A 23,127-nucleotide genomic window follows, 5' to 3' on the forward strand; every position below is an offset into this window, starting at 1 on the left:
TACAAGATGACCGAGAAATTCTACTTTTGTTTGCGCGATTTGACTCTTTGTTGGATTACTTGTTAGTCCGTTCTGCCTCAAACGTTCGAACAATATGCGCAAATGTTGGTGGTGCTGTTCTTCGTTCTGGGAGGCGACGCATAAATCGACCACCTTCGAACAACACCTTACCACCCCGAATCAAACGGCCAGATCGAAAGGATGGATCGACAGCTAAAAACCGCTATCCTTTGCCACAAAAACGTTCGTTGGACGGAAACACTCCCAATAGTGTTGCTTGGTATGCGCTCCACCATAAAAGAAGACATCGGTGCAACCAGTGCAGAACTCATCTATGGTACAACACTTCGATTACCTGGTGATTTTTTTGACGAACCATCGAATACACCTAACATCACGCCTGACTACATAGCAAATCTAAAAAATATAATGTCATCGTTGAAGCCGTCCCCCACATCGAACCACAACACGAAAGAAAAAGTTTATGTACAAAAACAACTAAATTGCTGTTCCCATGTTTTTGTCCGCATCGACGCCGTGAAACCCGCTTTAACCCCTCCTTATGATGGTCCATTTAAAATAGTAAAACGTAACAAGAAATCTTTCGTTTTAGATATCAGAGGCAGGAAAAGTGAAATTTCCATCGATCGTTTGAAGGCCGCATTCATGATGAATGATGAGTCTCCGATCCAAAGCACCACCCCCGTTGATGATTAAAACAATCTGCTCGCCAAAACGACCGACCCACTTGCGACTCGAACTGCCGTCCATCAGACGAGATATGGTAGGAAAATTTATCTTTCTGATAAATTTTAAATAAAGGGGGAAGTGATGTGGCGTACCTCGCACGCAAGCTGCACCACACTATAGTTGCGCTAATACACCACACCTGCGTTACACCACACTTGCGTTACACCGCATGCAAGCAATCGGCTTAATTCGGTAATCGTACCGAACCGGATAGTTGCACTACCGTGCATCGGAAATAGAATAAAAATGCTCTCTTTTCATTTTGACCGCTAAGCAAACCAGACGTGAGTAAAATCATTCCGCACATCCGAAGTAGCCAATAGTTGACACGCATAACCCTATACAATGAATTAAGGGTACGAAGTATTATGCGATTGTTCACCGTTTGACTAGCAGGCGATTCAACTGGAGCCGGGAGCGGTTCAACTGAAGACACGTCATTAGCATTTGGGATATCATCGATCTGCCAACTTTCTTCTATAATTGATGATACATCAATATCATCGCAACGCTCCGCTAGTGATGATGTCATTGTAGACGGTATATTGTTTTGTGATGATGTTGAAATAATTTCTGAATCTATGTCTTTTTCCAATTCAACGCCTACCAACGAGGAATTCACTGACGCAGGCGTTTTCCGCACGATGGGTACTGGAGTAAAGGGCTTCATATCGAAAGGCACAACATCAAACAGTTGCGGTGAACTGATATTTTTTAATGCTGGCAGAGGAGCACACGAATTGTATATGGAAGCGGCATTTGACGATGAACGTTTTTCCGGTACGGGTATGGAACGTTTCTTTCGCGATTGGTCTCCATCATCTAACTTGTTTCTGTTTTTATCTACATTTCTCTTTCCAGATTGTAAAGCAGTTTCTGATGGGTAAGCAGCGTTTGGTACCATTTGAGAAACTTTCTCTGATGGCACAAGTGCTCTGAACGACGACGCAAGCATCGGAGGAACCAGCGTTATTTGGGATGTTCCAGCCGTACCAGGCACTTCACTAGAGCACGGTAGTGGTCCGTCTGCTACGAAAGAAAACGGAGACAATGAAGGTAGCGGTGTCGTCGGTGATGTCACTTTTCCTCTGGATGGTTTCAAAAACTTCGACGGCACCCCCTTCGTACTTGACGACAACGGAACTAGCAGTGGGGGAAACGTTGTGCGTATCGTTTTAAACGCACCTGCTGGCAACACATGTGCTGGTGGAAATTTTCGGCGGCAGCGTCGTCGATGGTCCAGCCATTCCGGATGGCAACGGAGTTACCGGAGGACGCAGTACAATCGACGATAAAATCTTTGCACTTGTCGTCGGGTGCTCAGCGGTACGTGGCGAAGGAAGCGGTTTCGATGGTTCTGCCGCCTTGGTCGGCAGCGGAGACGAATGAGCCGGGAACGTGCAACAAGTGCGCTTAAAACGGTACGCTTCAACACACGTGCTGGTGGAAATTTTGGCGGCAGCGTCGTCGATGGTCCAGCCATTCCGGATGGCAACGGAGTTACCGGAAGACTCAGCACAATCGACGATAAAATCTTTAATTAGAAGATATAAACCAAGCATGTAAAGCAATATAATCACTTAAAATGGATATTAATAACAACATTGTAACTCAAATTAGAAAGAAATACACTGTCCGCTTGAGTGTAAACAAAGCTGTCCTTTTCTTTCCTCTGCCATCCGAAATATGTGTGCGTGAGCACAGAGCGCGTGGAGCATGCATTAGTGTGCGCGCTACCACCCAGATCACACGCTTGAATGTGTGCGTGACGAATAATTCGGGCGCCTGTGGCGAAGCTCTCGACACGACTGCAAACGAGAGCTTTGTAGAAAGCTTTGTTGGGAGCTCAGATTACACAGGCCGCCGTCGGTTTTTGCATCCTTGGGTAGTTGGCTTTGGTGTTTGACGAAAGAAGAAAATAAATTTTGTGCTCTATTGTTTTGCGAAAATTTTTTGAATTTTTTCAGTAAAATGGCTACACAACCAATGAAGAGGAGCAGAAAAGTTATTTCTCGGCGAAACAAGAAGCTTCCAGCTATGTCGACAGAGTATGATAGGCAGAATAAGTTGGGTAATGATGATGCGAGAGCCAGCGGAGTGGCGCACCGTAATATCGATGAGTTTAACTATATTAATTATTAATATGTTACGTATTCGTTTGGGTATGTTGTTTGCTGGGAGCAGTGTTATAAAGTGAGTGAAATTTCCATGTGCTTCTTTGTTCTAGTTATCTATAATGACAAAGAATATTTCCGAATGTTATTATAATGGTAGCAAAATGACGACCGAAGTGTACCGGCCGGTACCGAATGTACCAATGTATTTTGTTGAAGAAATATTCTACAGATATTGTTCCATTTGTGTTATTTTAAAGAATAATTGTGTATTTACCATTCGTGTGCGCGGCAATTTCATTATTATTTTGTAAACAAAAAGTGTCGTAGATTGTTGATGACACGATTGACACGATGCCTTGGATTTTATCGTATCAATTTGTGAGATGTGTTCTTGAATAACAACGATAAAGTGTTTATATTATCTTTGCTGTAGTATGGTCCAGGACTATGAAAATACTGTGTTCAGGCACAGCTCTGTCACTTCTTATCGTGCTTAACGAAACACGAATATTATTCGTTCAATTTCGAGTGTTGGGCTCGATCGAGTAGTTTATAAATAACCGTGAATGTCACGAAAAAAATCTCTCTTCCATTTTTGCTGCACAACGAATAACTGCTGGTAAATATTAATGGTTTGAAAGTTACACCGAAACGCGGAAAGTAAATTATCCGAAATAGTGAGATTAAACAGTTTGTTTACAATTTGAACTGTTTGTTTACAATCGGTTTGCAATCGATCAGTCGAAAAGCTATCGTTATTTCCAGAGTGTATTTCAACAACCTTTATCGTTTTCAATATATTATAATAAATTATTTATCATGTCTTCAAACTATAAGTGCTCTGTAGCCTCTTGTAAAATAATAGGTACAGTGTGAAGAAGATGGGAGCCAAAATATACTTCCATAAGTTCCCAGAGTGTTTAGCAACGAAGCAAAAATGGATTGCATTTTGGGGAAAGGATAATCCTTGGATGCCTTTTCCAAATAATGTTGTATGCTCGGAACATGTTGTACGATCTGAATATCAATTAAGAAACGTGCAGCACATTAATCGGGGATCTAATTGATTAAAACCTCAAGGTAAGATGTTTTGCGATTTCAGTCAGCTTTATCGCCTTTAGAAATTGACAGTGATATTGCATTATTACACTTAGACAACAATACCTATAACGAAAACACAAACGAAGGGAGAACCGATTGCCTCCTGCCGGAAGGTAAGATGTTACCTAATTATGTGTTAGTACTACTTATTTTTATTTATACTAATATGCAAATCAATATGATTTCAGCTGGTCCTTCGTTTAGTGATGAACATAACATTTAATAAAGTGCAGGCAACTTTATTATTGAAATAAATGAAAACGATGTGATCGTGTGTTTCAAGTGTAAAGAATATGAAAGGAATGTAGCATATCTGCTAAACAGAACTTATTATAAACCACACTATCAGCTATAGACACATTGTAACACACTCCGGAAAGGCAAATCACACCATTGCACCACATTCATTATAACACATCAGCAAATCAATCCACTCCATAGCAACTATGCCCCCTCACGTCGTCTTCGTGACCGACCCCCGCTTCTTATTCCTTCCCGCCAAACTCAACATGGCCAGAATGACCCTTTCTTGCGCGCTCTTTCTGCGTTCAACGATTCGTATCACCTATTCGACTTCAACGTCCCAGTTTCCCAATTCCGCTCCCGTCTTCGTGACTCTTCATCCCATATGTTTCCCTAGATTATAAGAAAACATTTGTAAAATCCTAGAGGCCAACAAATTATTAAATAAATAATAATAATAATAATAACATACCTAGACCATACCGTTCATAGTAAAAACCATTGAGACACATTTATCGAAAACAACCGAAACTCGCAACATTAGTAATTCAAGCGTTACTGCAGCAAAGTGGACAAACAGAGAACGCAAAGCAACTTATTGCTAAAAGCGCAGTGTAGGCAAAGATCGACGAACGCACCCGTTCTTTAGCTAGAACAGTTTATACCTTCCATTACCTTTGTAAAAACACTAAAAACGCAGCAGGACAAAAACACATTCCAAAACCAAATGTACGAAACCCCTTGAGCATAAATAAAACCAATTCCGACCGTGGCAAGTCAGATTCGTTCGGACTGCCAAAATAGGACGTTTCGCTTCCTAATACTTCGCCTTACAACTTATTTCAAGAGTTTAGTTATGTCCCCCTACCCAAGGTAAGGCTTCTAAACTCCAACGTTCCCAGTAAGGGAACCCTACTAAAGGTTTCTATGATCGCCTGGACGATCAAGTATTGAAAAGTCCGCTTCGAACAAAGTATTATTCCACCTCGGCTCATGTCAGTAAAAACTGACCGACCGCGACGGTACTAGAGGTACAGATATACGATCCTCATATGGCGACCGTAGCTATCGCCAAACCTACTACACAGTTTATACTTTCCAAAACATTCGTAAAAAACACTAAAAGCGCAGCATAGGCACATAATGACAGACACATCACTCCGATAAAATATATAAATTGCACCTCATATCAATAACCTTTAATTAAGACAAAAACATATTCCAAAACCAAATGTACGAAACTTATTGAGTAGAAATAAAACCAATTCCGACCGTGGCAAGTCAGATTCGTTCGGACTGTCAAGATAGGAAGTTACGCTGCTTAAAAACTTCGCCTTCCAAACTATTTCAAGAGTTTAGTTATGTCCCCCTTCCCAAAGTAAGGCTTCTAAACTCCAACGTTTCTTGTAAGGGAAACCCCTTCTGGGTTTCTAAGATCGCCTGGACGATCAAGTGTCGAAAAGTCCGCTCGAACGAAGCATTATTCCACCTCGGCTCATATCAGTAAAAACTGACCTACCACGACGGTACTCGATGTACAGTTGTACGCTCATCGCATTAAACTACCTCATCACCCTGTCTTGAAAGAGTCGAGCATTAGCGATCCGGTTTTTGATGGATCGGCAAAGACGTCAAGCGGCTACTCTTTAAATGATGTTCTGTTGAAGGGACCAGTTATTCAAGAAACATTATTGAATTTTTTGCTACAATTCCACCTAATTGCCATGACGTCTGATATAAAAAAATATATTTACAAGTAATAGTCCACCCAGATGATACTCCGATGCAACGAAATTTGTGAAGGAGTGATCCCACAGAACGGATAAAAACATTAGAACTTCAGCGAGTCACTTTCGGGCTATCACCTTCATCGTTTTTAGCCACTCGCGAGTTACATCAGCTTGCTCGTGAAGAAGGAAACACCTTTCCAATGGACAAGGAAGCAAGCATGTCAAGATCTAGTTCCAAAATTTTGCTACTAGAAGATCTATCCACACCGGCTTTCCTAACAGCTTTTCGTAGAAACGTCTCTCGCAGAGGTCTCCTGCTTTATCCAAACGTACTCTGCAAAAACTCTTACGCCTACAACGTTTATCGTTTGCTAGAATGACGACCGTGTTGGTGCAGATCGAGGGACAAATGAATAGTCGCCCATTGACTCCATTATCAGAGGACCCTTTAGAGTTGGATGTTTTATCACCGGGTCACTTCCTCATTAGGACAGCATTGTTGGCCCTTCCTCACGACGATCTCTTGGATGTTCCTGAAAATCGAGTCCGCAAGTCCGTCTTCCACCGCTTCCAATGACGTTGGACAAGTTGTTAAAGCAGTTGGAACGCATTTTTCTTTTAATGAATATAAAACATTAATATGCAACATTTGGTGAACAACTTCACCTTGTCATGTTCATACACATTGAACTTGACGCAAACCCTATAAGAATGCCATTCCCAAACAGAATCTCAATCTCAATCGTAATTCAAGTATCCGAATCAGAATATTAATGGCTATTCCTATCCGAATCACAATCCCAATCCCAATCGAACAGCAATCCCAGTCCAAATCCCAATCGAACAAATCCAAATCCCAATCGCAAACAAATCCCAATCGCAAACAAATCGCAATCGAATCCCAATCCCAATCGTTCCCCGGTGTTCAGATACGAAACAACATTTATTTGTGCCCGTCTGTTCGGTTTGGCGGTCGGAGAATCTCTTATCAATCCTACTCTTATCTAATCTAATCTAATCTTATCTCATGTAATCTAATATAACCTAATCCTATCGTTCTTATCTAGAGCATTTCTTTTGGCTAGCTATTGCGCCATCGATTGAACACGCGTCTAACGTCATGATGTGTGAATACTGAAGCACAGTGCAGGCCACAAAAACGTAGCGTATTTTTGTCACTGCGGCCGTAGGTGTGATCACCTCAAGGGATACAAATCTTAAAAACGGAATCTGATCCGATCAAATCATTCTAGGGATTGAATCTTCAAACATTCCGAATCCTGAATCTCCTAAGGAGGTTGGCATCACCTTATAACCATGTACTGAAGTTGTATGTTTTGTGATTCCATAAATGTATAGGTATGATCATATCCCGCACGACAAAATCGAGCAGTTTTGTAGCTCGGATTTTCGATCATTTTCCGCTAAAAGCGATCGAAAAAGCGAGCAGAAATCCCGCACGACATAATCGAGCAGTTTTGTAGCTCGGATTTTCGATGAATGAAATATTGTGAAACGATCCCAATTGACATTTTCGAGCACGAATAATCGGGAATTCGAGCAAATTCCCTTAAACTGGAGCCTTAAACTTACCTTAAACTGAACCAGTTTAAGGGAAATTTTAGTACAATTTCATGAAAACCGACCACTGTGCTTTGCTCTCTCCTGTCATTTCCAATTGTCGTCATCGAAACGTCAAATGAAAAAAACAAAACAAAACCAAATTGTTCGGTGATGCTTCTTAAGCTGAAATCTAAAATTTGTTATTTCTATTATTATTTCTCTCTATTTCTATTTATTATTTCTCTCGGATTTTCTTCAAAACAAAAAAAGGTACCTATTAATTAGGATAAATTGAAATCAAATGGTTCACTAAATAAACAAAATGTTCATTTAGGATACGTTTAGCGAAATGGCTTCAAACAACGTGTATAAAACGATAACGGCACCGATGGCATCATTTTCAGATCTCAGCGTAAAAGCGCAGGCATCGGTAGTACCAGCGACCCTCGTACCATTAAAGACATCCATATCTACATCACCATTATTCCTTCCTGAAAATGTACAACAAACCAATAACCCGGTGATTATCGAAACCGAACAAATGTGCCGGCCAGTACTTACCGTGAATGCCCCTGTGAAGCTCGTGCAATGGTCAAAAAAATCATCCTGCGTCCTTTCGGCATCTCCATTATCGGCTCCTGGCACTGTGAATCAAAACAACAAGCCAGTGGTTATAAAATCGGGACAAATGGGCCGACCACTCCTCACTGTGAATGCCCCTGTGAACCTGGTTCAATCGTCAGCCATCGCATCCTCGCCCCGCGTCCTTTCGGCATCACCATCATCAGCTCCTTGCACTGCGAAACAGGCAAAGAGACCAGTGATTATTAAATCTGAACGAATTTGCCGACCAGTCCTTCACGTGAATGCCCCAGCGAAGCTCGTGCAATCATCAGCATCCTCGCCCCGCGTCCTTTCGGCATCACCGTCATTAGCTCCTGAAAGTGCAAAACAGGCAAATAGACCAGTAATTATCAAATCTGAACAAATTTGCCGACCAGTCCTCAACGTTAATGCCCCAGCAAAACTGGTACAGTTGTCAACATCAGCATCATCATCTCGCATCCTCTCGGCATCATCATCAATGCTTCCTAAAAATATCAAACCAACCAATAAGCCAATGATTATTAAAACCGAACAAATTTGTCAGCCAGTCCTCACCGTGAACACTCCAGTAAAGCTCGTCCGACCACCAACATCCTCATCCAGCATCATTTCGGCATCATCCTTATTGCTTCCTGGAACATCAAAGAAAACCAAATCATCAGGACCGCAAAACTCAACTTCGTCCAGTATCCGTGTCGCAAGCCTTGCTGCAGATCCCGAAAATGAAAATGCCAAAAAACAACCAGTGATTATCTCAGCAGTACAACAACACCTGGCCCAGTCATCAACCGGGAAACCAAGATATACGTATAGCCCTCCAATACCATCTGTTGCTTCTGAAGTTCTGCAACAAACACCATTCGGCAAAATTGAAATTTCGGCACGGCATGGATCTTCAGCAATGGAGATAAGTGATGCAGAGTTTAAGAGAACAACCCTTAAAAAATTGTCCAACATTAACACGTCTATAGCAGGTGTTTGGGCCGAAATGGAGTATCGCACAGACCATCGAAGAAAATTCACCGAAGCAATGGATCAGGAAAATATACCAATTCAAATACCTCGCCTTACAACCGCTGCAGAACTGAAATCTTTTAATGATCAGTTGGCTGAAGACACATATTTTCAAAATATTTGTTACCAGTTAACACAAAGAATTCAAACCAAGACAAATGATGCCAAAGGTCGAATGCACAATAGTTTTATATTATTATTTGCTAAAGAATTAGTTGTACAGTGCAGCTGGCGTGGCGGGGGCAAAAATGGACCAAAGATTCCAATGAATCAAAATGTAAATGTAATTAAATTATTTAAGAGAATAGGAGAGGACGATATTTTTGCTGTTAATATTGACGACGTAGAACGTTTTCTTTAAAAAAAAGTTAGATAACGCTCAAAGCAGCTTGCAAAACTGCAAAGGAAAAATCAAGAGCTCTAGTAAAATTTATCATACACGCAATAATAGAATTAATAAATGAGTTATTATTATTCTTTATTTAAATCTAAACCCTTCCTTATCTTTTACACTCACTAGCAATATGTAGACTCTACTTTGACGAAATATTTAAGATAATTTTTTTTAACAAACTGATCAAATCAGATATAACATAATCAAATTTATCTATAAACAAGCTTATGTAATAAGTTAAATGTGAAAATTAGGACTATTTTTAGTCCTAGTTGGTTTGATTCAATCAAAAATAAAACGTTTTAATCATATCAAGCAACGGAACTACAAAATGGTTTTGAAATCATAAATAAGTCTAAGATAACATTCCACCCAATACAGACGTATAAACTATGTGAAGTTTATTGAAGAGAAAAATCGCAAAAATAAAATTTCAAAACATGAGACATGCAGTAAATTAATTAAATTAATGAAACAAGCATTACCATGTAGTTTTTTTGCAAGTAAGAATTTTAATTGCTACAAACAACATCTACCATGCATCAGGAATAATATGATATTAAATAATTACGATGATAAGACCCACCGCTTTCCCATGCAAAAGCGTTTGAAAATAGTTCATGAAGAATTTCCTAGGCAATACTTAAACAGCATTGCACTAAAAATAACACGTTTTATGGACACAAATGGTTTCAAACGCTTTTGCATACACATTCTATTTTTTATCATCATAACTAAAAATACCAACAAAACTACAAACAAACTACAACTACGAGCAAATAAGTGGTTAGCTACAGAATGATTCTTAAAGTATAATGTTAGTGAATACGTGTTAATGAATTTTAATCCAACTGGAGGGTATGCAAAAGAGGGGAAAAAACAACTGTGCCAGGTTTTGATGGAGGATAGACAGCTACAAGTTTACATCTAATATCTAACAGAGAAATGTTTACGTCACACGTCTGAACATTTGCATCAACTTTATGAATAAGAATGTCTAAAGATGAAAATACCGATTCTGGATCATCCGCACGCAAAGCAAATGAAAATAAGCTGGAGCTGCATTCAAATTGTTTTCCAGATACTATAAAACATCCATTACTCTTTTCAACTCCTAAAAATTGAATAATACCATTACCCTTTGATAGAAGCCATTGGTCTCTTGGCAAAGGGCTTAAAAGAAAGTTTGACTCTAAAAAGATACCTTTACCATTTCTAGTTTAATGGGGAAATTTGCGTTTTTTGCTTGCAGCAGCTACTTCGGTTGCGGAACGTTCTTCATAACGTGCTGCAACTTGGACGCTACATCTAAAGCCTGAACGGGACGAGCGTTTTAAAATTTGCAAATAATTCTCGTAGTCATAAGTAGAATGCTTATGCAACGGTCCGTAATTAAAACAGTCTCGTGCTATATGCTGAATATTATGGACATTGCTTGTCAGCTCGCCACGGCCATAAATCTTTCCGTAATCTTTGACAAAACTGTTAAGGAATTCAGCGGTACGTTCCCAATGACGTCGATGGAATGAGGAGGAAAATATTGTTACTTCGCAGAAATACAGCAGAAAATGGCAATAGGCTTTCTCAGGCAAAACATCTTCCATTAACACGGGACTTACCTATAGCAAGTAAGATCTGAATTCCGTACCCTTCCAATATCGAATTACATTCAGCCCTCTGAGTTTGCGATGAATCTCAGAGGGAAGTTGTACGCTGATAAGAAATTCAGATATCGCTTGCTTTTGACCCTTGGACCAGGTAGGAATATTTTCATACTTACCACCTATAAGACCGCACAAGTGTCGGCGAGTCGCACCCTCATCGCATAAGTGCAACCCACAACTAGTCGGTAATTTATCCACCATATCAAAATCATCAAGGTCTTCCAGGGGTGAACGCCATTCCTGGTGATGACCCGGACAATCCCTAGATCTAAATCCATGGTGCGTTCGTAGAGGAGCGCCAACGGAGTCGAAAATATTTTTTTTCCAGGTTTATAATATGCCCCAACACAGGTACACCTCATACAACCGTGGTATCCATTGAAGTAGGTTGTTGCTGCAAAACACAAACATAATTAGCATTGCACAAGCTCCAGATAATTGTGTACATATAAGCAATAGTTGTATGTTTACATACCTTTAAGGAAAGCCCGCGCAGGAGAATCTGCAATAATAGCTTGGATCGAGAATTTTATCGAGCTCTACAAACTGTCTTAAAAATACTTCCAGACTGGTTGGTTTTGCTGGTCCACAAAACACTGCGATCATCATAATTGGGGCTGAGGGCAGTTCTACAATCTTCATAAGGATGGGCCAGAGCTGTGTAGGTTCACCTCTATGAAGAGGGAGTCCGTCGGTGGATACCTGTATCGATAATTCGTCGATTGATGGAACAGTTGACCTAAATGAATGAGAATGAAAAAATCGAAATACAATTAAAATACACACATTTACCAGACACTGTTTAGGCTAAATTATTTTCAAAACTTACTTAAAATAATTGACGAGATTATTTTCTATTCCTTTGTACCAAAATTCGCCGCCCGCTATCGATTGTATCTCTTCCCCGATGGTTTTTGGCGTTTTCAATAGCGTGCGAGAATCCTTGGGAAGAAGTAAATCTATCCATATTCCCAAAATAGCTAAAATTTCATTTACCGACGAGCGTGGCTGATTATGTACAACTGCCCAAGTTCGCAAACATTCACCAATATCGCTATGGTTGTTGCAGTTGTGAGCAGTTGTGGACCCTTCAGCCACGGCGTCGGTTTCGCTTTCAGAAGAACGATCACTGATGTTATCGGTATCGCTGTTGTGAGACGATGTTCCCATAAGCACTTCTGCATCGTATTATGGATCATCGTACTGGGATGTTAAACCTACAAGATAAAATAAAGTATAAATGACATATTATTTTCATTGTGTTCATCGTTGTTGTTGCTGGTGAAATGTTTCGTTTTTTTTTCGAATAGAACAATCCGAATGAGTTCGATTGACCAAATGTTATCATAGTATTTTCATAGTCCTGGACCATACTACAGCAAAGAAAATATAAACACTTTATCGTTGTTATTTAAGAACACATCACACAAATTGATACGATAAAATCCAAGGCATCGTGTCAATCGTGTAATCAACAATCTACGACACTTTTTGTTTACAAAATAACAATGAAATTGTCGCACACACGAATGGTAAATACACATTTATTCTTTAAAATAACACAGATGGAACATTATCTGTAGAATATTTCTTCAACAAAATACATTGGTACATTCGGTACCGGCCGGTACACTTCGGTCGTCATTTTGCTACCATTATAATAACATTAGGAATCGGAAATATTCTTTATCATTATAGATAACTAGAACAAAGAAGCACTTGGAAATTTCACTCACACACTCACTCACTGCTCCTAACAAACAACATACCTAAACGAATACGTAATTGTAGAATCCTGCCCGTTAGTTCGGTGCTGTTAATAGTTCGGTACTGTTTATTCCAAAAAACCCCTTCTTTGCTTTGAGCACTCCACGCAAACAATGAGACCCCAAATTTTGAGTGATTCATGCCGAGGGGTATGAGGAAGCTTGAGGAAGCACGGAGAAGCGCGCTGCGATGAGAGTTCGCATTCTGTTTTACACGCGCGCTTCACTAACACCAATACAAATACCGTGCTTTGACGAGCCGTCTGTGAATGTGTGTGTGTGTCTTCTTTCAGCGAGCTCAACTTGGAGCTGCTCGTCACATCGTGTTGTCTCGCTTACACTACAGCATCGAACCATCGCTCCGTATGTCCCCCCCTCCTACGCGTGCAAAACCACCAGTACAGCGCGACGCTTTACCGGAGATGGTTGTGCGTGTTTTGTTCAAAGTCCCGCGCGCAGTGTTTGTGCATTGATGCGCATTTCGTTATAAGTCGCGTGCGCCGGTGTGTTTTGGTGAAGTGTGCAGTGAATAAACAGTGTGCACAGACGCACATGCAGTGCGTGGATCCACAGGTAAGAATTTGCTGAACAGAGTCAACGCAGATTGTCGACAAGTTTCCCGCAGCCTGGCTCGACCCGGTATGACGTCATTGGATTCTAAATGTGTACTTTAGTGTGTACTTTATGTTTCAATAAAGTGTTTAATGTAATAAAAAACGACAGTGTTTGTGTTTAGTTTTAGAATAAGTGCATGAAAGAAAACGAAAAACGAAAGAAACAACTATCTTTACATGCGTTGGTAACATGGCTCGAAAGAACACAAACACATTGAGAACTGCAGAGCGCACCGTGCGTTACGGGTGGGGAGGGGGAGGGCTCGCGCGAGGGTGTAACTCATTCGTCGAAGAGACACTCGGCCAGAGCATGGATTACGTTCGACGAAATCCGTTTCGGCGCTCAGTACAAAATGAATTATGTTCATTTAAACATACATTTATACCCTCCAGATTCAAGTGTTCACATACAAAATACAGCATGTCTTTGCTTACCCATATGTGTCACTTCTTCGTTTATATACAGCACTTGAAATCTGGCCGGAGCTTCTATTAACCCTGTCACTGGCAACCAAAAAAACATCATATTTCAGGCAACCGGGCTACCCGGGTAGTCAGCGACTATGAAGGCTTATCATTTTTGAATGCGTTATGGAATATCGATGCAATATTCTGAAGATAATTTAAAAGACTTATACAGTTTCTATAACTGTGTATAGATTGGTCCAACTCGCTATCGTTTTTAAGTTATAACTTTTCAAAGTTGACAGGATTTTTTGGAGTATGATGTTAATTTGGTTGCAAGTGGCAGGGTTAATGTTACGCCATTTTGACAGACTTTCGTTTATTTTTACAACTTGTGGAACAGAAACACAAAGTATATTGTTTGTTTTAAAATGTTGTTCTTTTATAACAGTATAAACGTAGAAGCTGAGGCAAAGCAGGAATTGAAAAGACATCGTAGGAATCTTCGATATAATACCGATCCTCTTGCTTTAACGGATACAGCGTACGTAAATAAATTGATAACTGTTTTGCTAACGTTATCATCTGATTGTCGTTATCTTCGTTGGCAATTACATTACAGATTTGTTAACAACTTTAGGATATCGAAATCTATTTTCATGGATTTGCTTGATGGTATTGATTCTTCGGTAGACTCTCGCAGAGCGCATGGAATATCAAAAAAAGAGAAGTTGACGGCATGTATAATATTCTTCGCATCTGGGAGATATCAGCATGGCGTAGGAAAAGATTTCCATGTCGCAATGGCTCCGACAACTTTTAGTAAAGTTTTGAGAGGAACTTTACGACCACTCCACTCATTAGTTGGGGATTGGATAAATTTGCGAATGACTCAATCAGAGAGACAGGAAGCTAAAGAATATTTCTTCTTGAAAAGCGGTATTGAGAACGTCGTGATGTGCGTAGATGGAACGCACGTTAAAATTAAAAAACCGCAAGAACGTCCGCTTACTTTCCTGAATAGGAAATCATTTTACAGCATTAACACATTGATTGTAAGTATTGAATTGAAAAGCTTGTACATGTAACATGCTTTTCAGTAATGTATTTCTGGATTCGTACTCACGGTTCAAAGCCGGTTGGAGTCGTGCAGAGCCTCCCAAAGTCGCTAATTGGCAGCGTAAGCCCTTGGAATTGTCGGAGCCGCTGGAGCCGTTTGCAACAGTTTAGAGCCGCTAGTCGGCAGCCGGAGCCGGCTCCTGTCGACTTCAGCGGCTTCAGCGGCTTCAGCGGCTGCTTTTTCGATCACTCCAACGGCTGTGGAGGGCTCCGAACGACTCCGGGGTGTCATTCGTTAGCGAATCTGGATTTTTGTTGAATTAACCGATCACTAATGCATTAAAGCTTAATAATATTCATTATTGTTATTTAAGGTGTGTGACCATAAAACACGCATACGAGCCGTTGATGCACGATTTGCTGGATCACATCACGATGCGCATATATGGCGAGTGAGCATTGTGCGCAAATATTTCCAACGATTGCACAGAAGCGGGCAAAGGGACAAGATTTTGGGTAATAATTGCATTCATGCTGTTAAATCACTGCATCGTTTTGAGATATTTTATTATTTAAAGGGGATGCTGGGTATCCATCAGAACCGTGGCTAGTAAGACCGCACAGAGACCCAGACGAAGGATCCGCCGAGGCAGAATTTAACAAAAAACACTCTTCTGGTCGGATGATTGTAGAACAGACAATAGGCGTTTGGAAATCCCGGTTTCGATGTCTCGCTGGGACAGACAGATCACTAAACTACGATCCTAAAACAAGTGGTCTAATTATTAACACATGTTGTGCGTTGCATAACATCTGTATTGAAAATAATATAGAGTGGCAACAAATTTTCACAGATTTATTAGAAGATATTTGACATAAATAAATGCTATTTTATGCGCAAAAAAGTTAAATTTGGTGAAATTCAGTATGGTTTGAATAAATTGAAACATCAAATGCGATTAATTTGTTTTGAGAATTCTGAGCATATTTTTTAATTCATAAAATCGGGTAAACATGAAACTTTTAAGCATTTTAGTAATTAATGCCTGGGCTGATTTGCGTTACTAATTTGCTCTAATTTAGCATATTTTAACTCTAGCTCCTTTTCGGCAATTTCCTTCCTCAGTTGAAAATCCTGAATTGCCAATTCATGTTGCATTTCCATTGCCTTTTGTTTTAGTTCAAATTTCCTTTTAGCATGTTCCTTTTCAGTTTCTAACCTAGCTTTGTTTGTTTCTTGTTTTTCGATTTTAACGTTGAGTATTTTTTGTTGAATCACATTGAATTTACGCAACTCCAACAAGTTTTGCTCCGCCAATGTGCGTCTCTTTCGCCTGCTGTTACGAGCTGGTTCTGTAGTAACAGGAACCTCTTCGATTTCAACCTCTTGGTCAATTATTTGGGCAGAAGTTGGTTGATGTCCGCTGTCCCGATTACATGCTCCGGATGTAACGAGCTCTGTTACTTCTGGGCTGATATTCAAACATTCATTTTCGATTGAATCTTCACTTTCTGCTAGACCCATTGGTGGAACGTCAGGTGTTCCGACCACTGAACGTTGCATATCGAGCACTTCAATAACTTTCTGCTCCAGGGCATTAAAATTGCGCAAGGAGCACGGTCCCCCTCCGGTCGATCTGTATTCCGCATTATTAAATGAAAGCTTCTTTTTTAAAGCAGATTTATAATCCGCCCAAACCTAAAATAGTAAAACACGTTTATGTTATGCAATATAAAAAGCACTTATCAAATAGTGGTAATTTACTTTTTTCCATCCCGATATATCTTTGATAGGGGGTCCCAATTCGTTGAGTTTTACCGTCACTTCCTGCCAAAATTTACAAGATCCTTTGATGCGATCACCGGCTACACCTTCATTACCTTCAATCATGGCAATAAGTACCTCAAACTGTCGTTTGGTTGTAGTTTTGCGCTTGTCCTTAAATTAGTGAATAATAATATATTAACCCATATGTTGACCATATACAATGACATGTTTTAGATTACTTACAGGCATTTTTATCAATTTTTGCACGGTCTTTCGTTTTACTTCACACCAAACAAACAAAAAACGGGTGATCGAATGGTGTGGTTTTCATTCTTTGGAAATTTTGATTACTATTGTTTCAAGTTTTCGCGCGTGTGCGCGAACAGTGACACACAAAAACAACAAACCTGTTTTTTTCTGCAACTAATTTGTTTCATATAGTGGATAATGTTATGAATGTAGATGGAGAAATAAGAGTTTTTTTATAGTATAAAAAATGAAGACTAGAAAAATGCAGGAGTTATACAATTAAGTGGATTAACATTTAAATTTTAAATAAAAAGTAACAGTAAAAACAACGGTTATGTTTTCTTGTACGGCACTGTATGAGCAAGAAGGCACTAAAAATTGACAGATAACATTCGTTTCCCCGTCGATTCGTGAGGGAACGGTCAGAACCTCGCCGCATGCGGTTTTGCCGCCAAATCCCATACAAAAGCTTGTGGCAAAATCGCATGCGGCGAGGTTCTAACCGTTCCCTGAAATGAAATATTTGCTTAACCTTTTTCTGTACCGATGCTAATAAATGGGCAACAACCAGCAATTGATTTTTATGCTTTTTAAAAGTTTTTACAGTATATGCGGTGCTCTAGGTGAAGTACTGTAAATTCTCGTAATGTAAAATAATAATAATGCGTAATACTGGTAGGTGTTCAATCAATATAACACCCCACGTGGAGGTACCGTTCGCGATCTGCGCCGGCTGTCCTGGAAATCTGCTTCCAGTTCAGTTCCGGTTGGAACATGACTCCGTGGCTCGCTTGCCACCGTGTGTTTGTCTAGCACGTGTACATAGCTTAAGATTATTTAAATACATAATATTTTTTTTCTTCTTTTGGCTCAACAACCGTTGTCGGTCAAGGCCTGTCTGTACCACTTGTCGGATTGGCTTTCAGTGACTTTTGGATAACCCCCCATAGCAGGATAGTCAGTATGGCGGCACGGTCTATTTGGGGTCCATGACGGGCATGTTGTCACGTCGTACGAGTTGACGACTGTATATATATATATATATTTTTTTTATTTTTATATATATATATATATATATATATATATATATATATATATATATATATATATATATATATATACCACGAGACCGGTTTACATAATAAAAAATATATATATATATATATATTGTTATATATATATATATATATATATATATATATATATATATATATATATATATATATATATATATATATATATATATATATATATATATATATATATATATATATATATATATATATATATATATATATATATATTGTAAAATCGATTAAATTGTAGTCACTTCGATTTGGCGTCCTGATTCGTTCGCTTTTTATTCTGTTCTAATGGCAGCTGTCAAAAATAACCTAATGCTAATATACACGTACCGTGACATCAAGTAGCGTTTACACGTATATACATTTTCCAAACTTTTACAACTCGGCCTATCCTGACAAATAAATTGTCCTCAATTCGTTAAACATTCTCATCATGTAGTGTCGCATCACATAATTCTGGGGCAAGATCAGCATCTGGCGCAATCCAATGTCTAAGCTTATCAGACTCAAGTATACCATCATATGGGATTTGAGTATGTTGGAAACCATCGATATCTCGAATTACATAACGGTCGTTCGGAAGTTGTTTGTGAACTATGTAAGGACCTTTGAACTTGGCAATAAATTTCTTGTTAGAATTTGCTGAATTATCGACGTTTCGAATAACAACAAGATCCCCTTCCGCAAATTCTACCGCTGGGTTGTGTCTTTTGCCAAACTGAATCAGGTTGATTTCCTGTGATCTTTTTATATTTTCAGAAGCTTCAGAACGAATAGTTTCTAAATTTCTAGAAGGTTCGTTTTTGTTATCTAGATACTCTTTGAATTCGTTTATAATGGTACCACGTTGTTCGACACCGAATAACAAAACCGAAGGAGCAAAATACGTTGACGAGTGTGTTGTGTTGTTCAGCGCATATTCGACTTCAGATAATTTGGAACACCAATCTGCATGATCCACGGAATCAGTAATTTTGCTTAACATGGGTTTGATTACTCTGTTAACTCTCTCAACCTGACCGTTGGCTTGAGGGGAACAAACGGCATTTTGAACATGTATTATGTTACGATCACTGAGAAACGTTTTAAACTCCTGAGATGAAAAACAAGTTGCACGATCACTCACTATTCGTTTGGGACGGCTATAATAGTTAAAATATTGTCCCAACACAGAACAAACCTCCCTTGTGTTGGTCGTAGTGGTGGGGTAAAGTTTTGTGAATTTAGTAAAAGAATCGATCACCACTAAAATGTATTTCTTTTTAGATTTTATGGATGGTAATGGGCCAAAATGGTCGATGTGAAGGGTATCGAAAGGTACTGAACTTTTGGGGATGTTGTACAAATTGCGCTTGTTTTTTCTTGGGGGGGCAGAGAAAAGTATACATTTAAGGCAATTCTGAATGAAATTTTGTACCTGATTTTTCATACCTGAAAACCAATAGTGTTTGGCGATTTGTGAACAGCACTTGTCAACACCTAAATGGCCTATGCTTTCATGAGTGCTTCTAATCACATTTTTTATCAGTTCTTTTGGAACGATCAATTGCAATTTGCTTTCAGGGGATTGACGATATATCACACCATCCAGTAGTGTGTACCCTGGAATTGGTTTTGTTTCTAGTTCGGTTCTTAGATGAACTAATGTAGGATCTCGGCCCTGAGCTATCTGCAACTGAATGTCGAGATCCAACTCGTCAACAGCACCTGCCATTTTGGAGCGACTAAGTGCATCAGCGTGACCCATTGCTGTTCCAGGGCGATACTGCATAGTGTATTCATAGTTTTCTAAGAACAGGGACCACCTTGCAATTTTGGCGGAGCAGTTCCTGTTCTTCAAAGTTTCCACTAGGGAATTACAATCGGTTACTATCTTTATAGGGATACCATGCACATATGCATGAAAACGCTTCAAGGCGTAAATCACTGACAAAGTTTCTAACTCGTAGCTGTGAAGATTGGACTCACTAGAAGAAGCAGTTTTCGAAAAATATGCCACTGGATGGAATTTCCCATCATCTTGCTTTTGAAGTAAAACCGAGCCAAATCCAACTGTGCTGGCATCGCAATGTAGTTCTGTTTCTCGAGAAGGATCATAAATTGCCAACACAGGAGCATTAATTAATTTGGTTTTCAATTCATTAAATGCGTTCATACATGCTTCATCAAATTGGAAAGACACTTTTTCTTTAAGTAGATTGCTCAAAGGTTTTGCAATGTTCGAGAAAGACGGGAGGAATCGTCTAAAATAGGAAAACAAACCAAGACAACGCTGAACTTCCTTTGAGGTTTTAGGCACTGGGTAATTTTGGATAGCCTTAATGTGGTAGTTGCTTGGTTGAATTCCCTTTGAGTTTACATAGTAACCAAGGTAATCCAAGTTACTGCACCCAAATTTGCATTTGTCAATACGCAGTTCCAATCCATTCTTCCTAAGAGTTTTTAAAACAGCACCTAGAGTTTCTAAATGATCTTGAAACGTCTTTGACGCTATGATTATGTCGTCAAGATAGACGACTAGTTTGGCTTCGTCGATGAATTCTCGCAGTACTGAGTTAATGAATCTTTGAAATCCTGATGGAGCGTTTTTTAGCCCAAATGGCATTTTCAGATATTCATACTGTCCATCAGGTGTTACAAAGGCAGTGTAACTAATAGAATCTTCGTGCATCTTAATTTGATGAAAGCCGCTTTTGAGATCTAAGAGAGTGAAATACCGTTTACCGCTTAGGTGTTCGAGGCAAGTGTCAATCAAAGGTATTGGATAGTTATCACGAATTGTTATCTTATTTAACGGACGGTAGTCAACACACATTCGTACCTCACCATTTTTCTTCCGTACTAACACAATAGCAGATGCGTAAGGTGAATTGCTGGGTCGAATAATTTGTTTTTCTAATAAATTTTTAACTATATCACGAACCTGATTGCGTTCGGCAAAAGACAACCGCCTAGGTTTACAGAATATTGGAGTATCATTTGTAACACTTATTTTCATTGAATGTTGTGATTCAAGAATAGTTTCATTTAAGGGCTGAAGATAGTTATTTTCCACACATGAAGCTATCAGACACATCTGGTCTTCACTCAATTCGTTTCCTATATCCAATGTGTTCGCTTCCTTACTAATATCAATAGCACATAACTCTGAAAAAGTCCTCAAAATACTCTCAGCCTCCGTACCACTATCGTTGGTCTGATTATGTTCATCAACACTATCGTATCTTTTCTGGTCTGATTGGAAAATAGATTGCGTCCAAATGTCTGCCTCATCCTTCGAATTAGTTTTAAAAATCCCCAATGAATTAAGGCGCGCTTTCACGTGTGTTGCAAGAGTAGATTTATTTTCTTTTAGTAAGTTCATCAGATTGTCTTGAGAATAACGATAACAAAGGTAATGTAAATGGATGTTCATCTTTTTTAATAAGTCCCTTCCTGCAATCAAGGGCCATGCTGTTTGTTGTTTTGGCAGTATCATAAAGGAATGGGAAACGTTGATATTTCGAAATTTTATTCTAATGTTCACATGGCCCAAAGATGTAAGCTGCTGGTTGCCTAATCCACAGAATCCCGAAAATTGAGGAGTATGTTTGATGTTTGGCACAAGTTGTTCACTGATGAAACTTTTAGGGCTGCCAGAATCAAACAAACAAAACACACGTGATTGCGTTGCGCTTAATTCATTATCATTCAGCAATGCGACACTTACCTCCTGAATTGGATCGATCTTAGCTCCTGAACCAGTCACTTGATTTCCATTATCATCTCCGTAATTGTTTTCTGCTGCAGCAGCCATCGACAGGTTCAGATGTGAGTAATCATTGCCACCGGATTGAGGCAATCGTGATGCCGGACACTGATGCTGGAAACTCTGCTGATCGCACGGTGCAAATATAGCGGCGGGCATCCTCTGGGCAACGTTCGGGCAGTCTTGTTTCTTGTGATCAGGGCTTCCACACAAGAAACATAGTTGGGCAGACTGACGTGGTTTTCGGCACTGGTTGGAAAAATGGCCGAAACTCGAACAATTGTAGCATCGCACCATTTCTTCTCGCCCATTGGCTGGTTTGGTGTTGGTTTTCAGCATCGATGTAAAACGGCTTGAAGGTTGTGGACGAGTGGGGGATGACGGTGGTTCACGCATTTGGTAATGCATCTCGCATCGGTTTACATGATCAATCAGATCATACACATCACGATATTCTTTCGCCACTAAGTTGTCATACATGGGATCGCGCGATAGTCCTCGGATGATGTATGTTATAATCGCTGCGTTACTCACGTTCCCAGTTGTTCCAAGGGCATGTACACGAAAGATGTAGGCGGCGTAGGACTCATCATTCCTTTTGAATGTATGCAACAGCTTCTTGTGAATAGCAGCTTCATTATGCGTGTCTGGGAAAGCTTTTCCCATTCCTTCGGCAAATTCTTTAAACGATGTTACAGAATGCCGGAAACCACTGTACCACTCCTTTGCAGCGCCAGTTAGCTGACTGCTAGCGTACATCAATGTCATTTGGTCGGTCCAACCATAAACTTCAGCACTGTGTTTTACCGTTTTTATCCACTGCAAGAAACTGGCACCCTCTCCAAACATCGGAATAATCTGCTTAACCTCTTCCGGATGAAGCAATCTAGCTGTATTGGAGTATTCACGACTTTGGCTCTCAAGCGCTGCTAATTTGTTCCGCAGTTCAAGTATCTCACATTTTTGCTTTAGGAGCACAATTTCTGCTGCAGCTTCGTCGTTTTCTTTGATCACATCAGTTTTCATGATCTGGGTGACGCTCTCTTCTTTACTTTCGGCAATGGCTGCGTTGCACATGGTGTCGTTGGAATCGCCATTTTGTTGCGAGCTAGGGTACGCTTCCTTATAGAGAGCACGGATCTGCATCAGTGTTGCCGTACATGGCACGGTTATTTCGGCCGACTGGAGTGCGCACAGCATCTCATCCTTAGTCACTCTCTGGTCATCTACGGACATTTTGGGCTCACTATC

At 39.8% G+C, this 23,127-nt stretch overlaps 1 protein-coding gene, 1 long non-coding RNA gene and 1 pseudogene across 4 annotated transcripts; 1 reads left to right on the forward strand and 2 right to left on the reverse strand.

The window, feature by feature from the left end:
- Positions 1-7,730: 7,730 nt before the first annotated feature.
- LOC133391717 (uncharacterized) lies at positions 7,731-8,945 on the reverse strand. The gene is made up of 4 exons (XR_009765176.1): positions 8,666-8,945; positions 8,213-8,595; positions 8,066-8,148; positions 7,731-7,995 (listed from the first exon to the last, which is right to left on the reverse strand). It is a non-coding gene; the product is annotated as an uncharacterized LOC133391717 (long non-coding RNA).
- A 547-nt stretch (positions 8,946-9,492) lies between these two features.
- On the reverse strand, positions 9,493-11,544 carry LOC133395124 (uncharacterized; annotated as a pseudogene).
- A 2,681-nt stretch (positions 11,545-14,225) lies between these two features.
- LOC133391941 (putative nuclease HARBI1) lies at positions 14,226-15,937 on the forward strand. Of its 3 annotated transcripts, XM_061648838.1 has the most exons (4): positions 14,231-14,511; positions 14,590-15,022; positions 15,401-15,542; positions 15,605-15,937. In XM_061648838.1, exons 1-4 carry the CDS (start codon positions 14,399-14,401, stop codon positions 15,898-15,900), a joined length of 984 nt encoding a protein of 327 aa, XP_061504822.1. In that variant the 5' UTR covers positions 14,231-14,398; the 3' UTR covers positions 15,901-15,937. The 3 variants fall into 3 exon arrangements, with proteins under 3 accessions (XP_061504821.1, XP_061504820.1, XP_061504822.1); XM_061648837.1 differs by having other exon boundaries at positions 14,226-15,022; positions 15,626-15,937; XM_061648836.1 differs by having other exon boundaries at positions 14,229-15,022.
- Positions 15,938-23,127: the final 7,190 nt, after the last annotated feature.

Source organism: Anopheles gambiae, chromosome 2 (genome assembly GCF_943734735.2).
Source record: "Anopheles gambiae chromosome 2, idAnoGambNW_F1_1, whole genome shotgun sequence".
Taxonomy (NCBI): Eukaryota; Metazoa; Arthropoda; class Insecta; order Diptera; family Culicidae; genus Anopheles; species Anopheles gambiae.

Bases quoted from the DNA above. Each gene is read 5' to 3' on its own strand.
- LOC133391941 (XM_061648836.1), top strand. From the start codon at position 14,399: ATGTTGTTCTTTTATAACAGTATAAACGTAGAAGCTGAGGCAAAGCAG. The intron at 15,023-15,400 runs GTAAGTATTGAA...TTGTTATTTAAG, and splicing joins ACAGCATTAACACATTGATT to GTGTGTGACCATAAAACACG. The intron at 15,543-15,604 runs GTAATAATTGCA...TATTATTTAAAG, and splicing joins GCAAAGGGACAAGATTTTGG to GGGATGCTGGGTATCCATCA.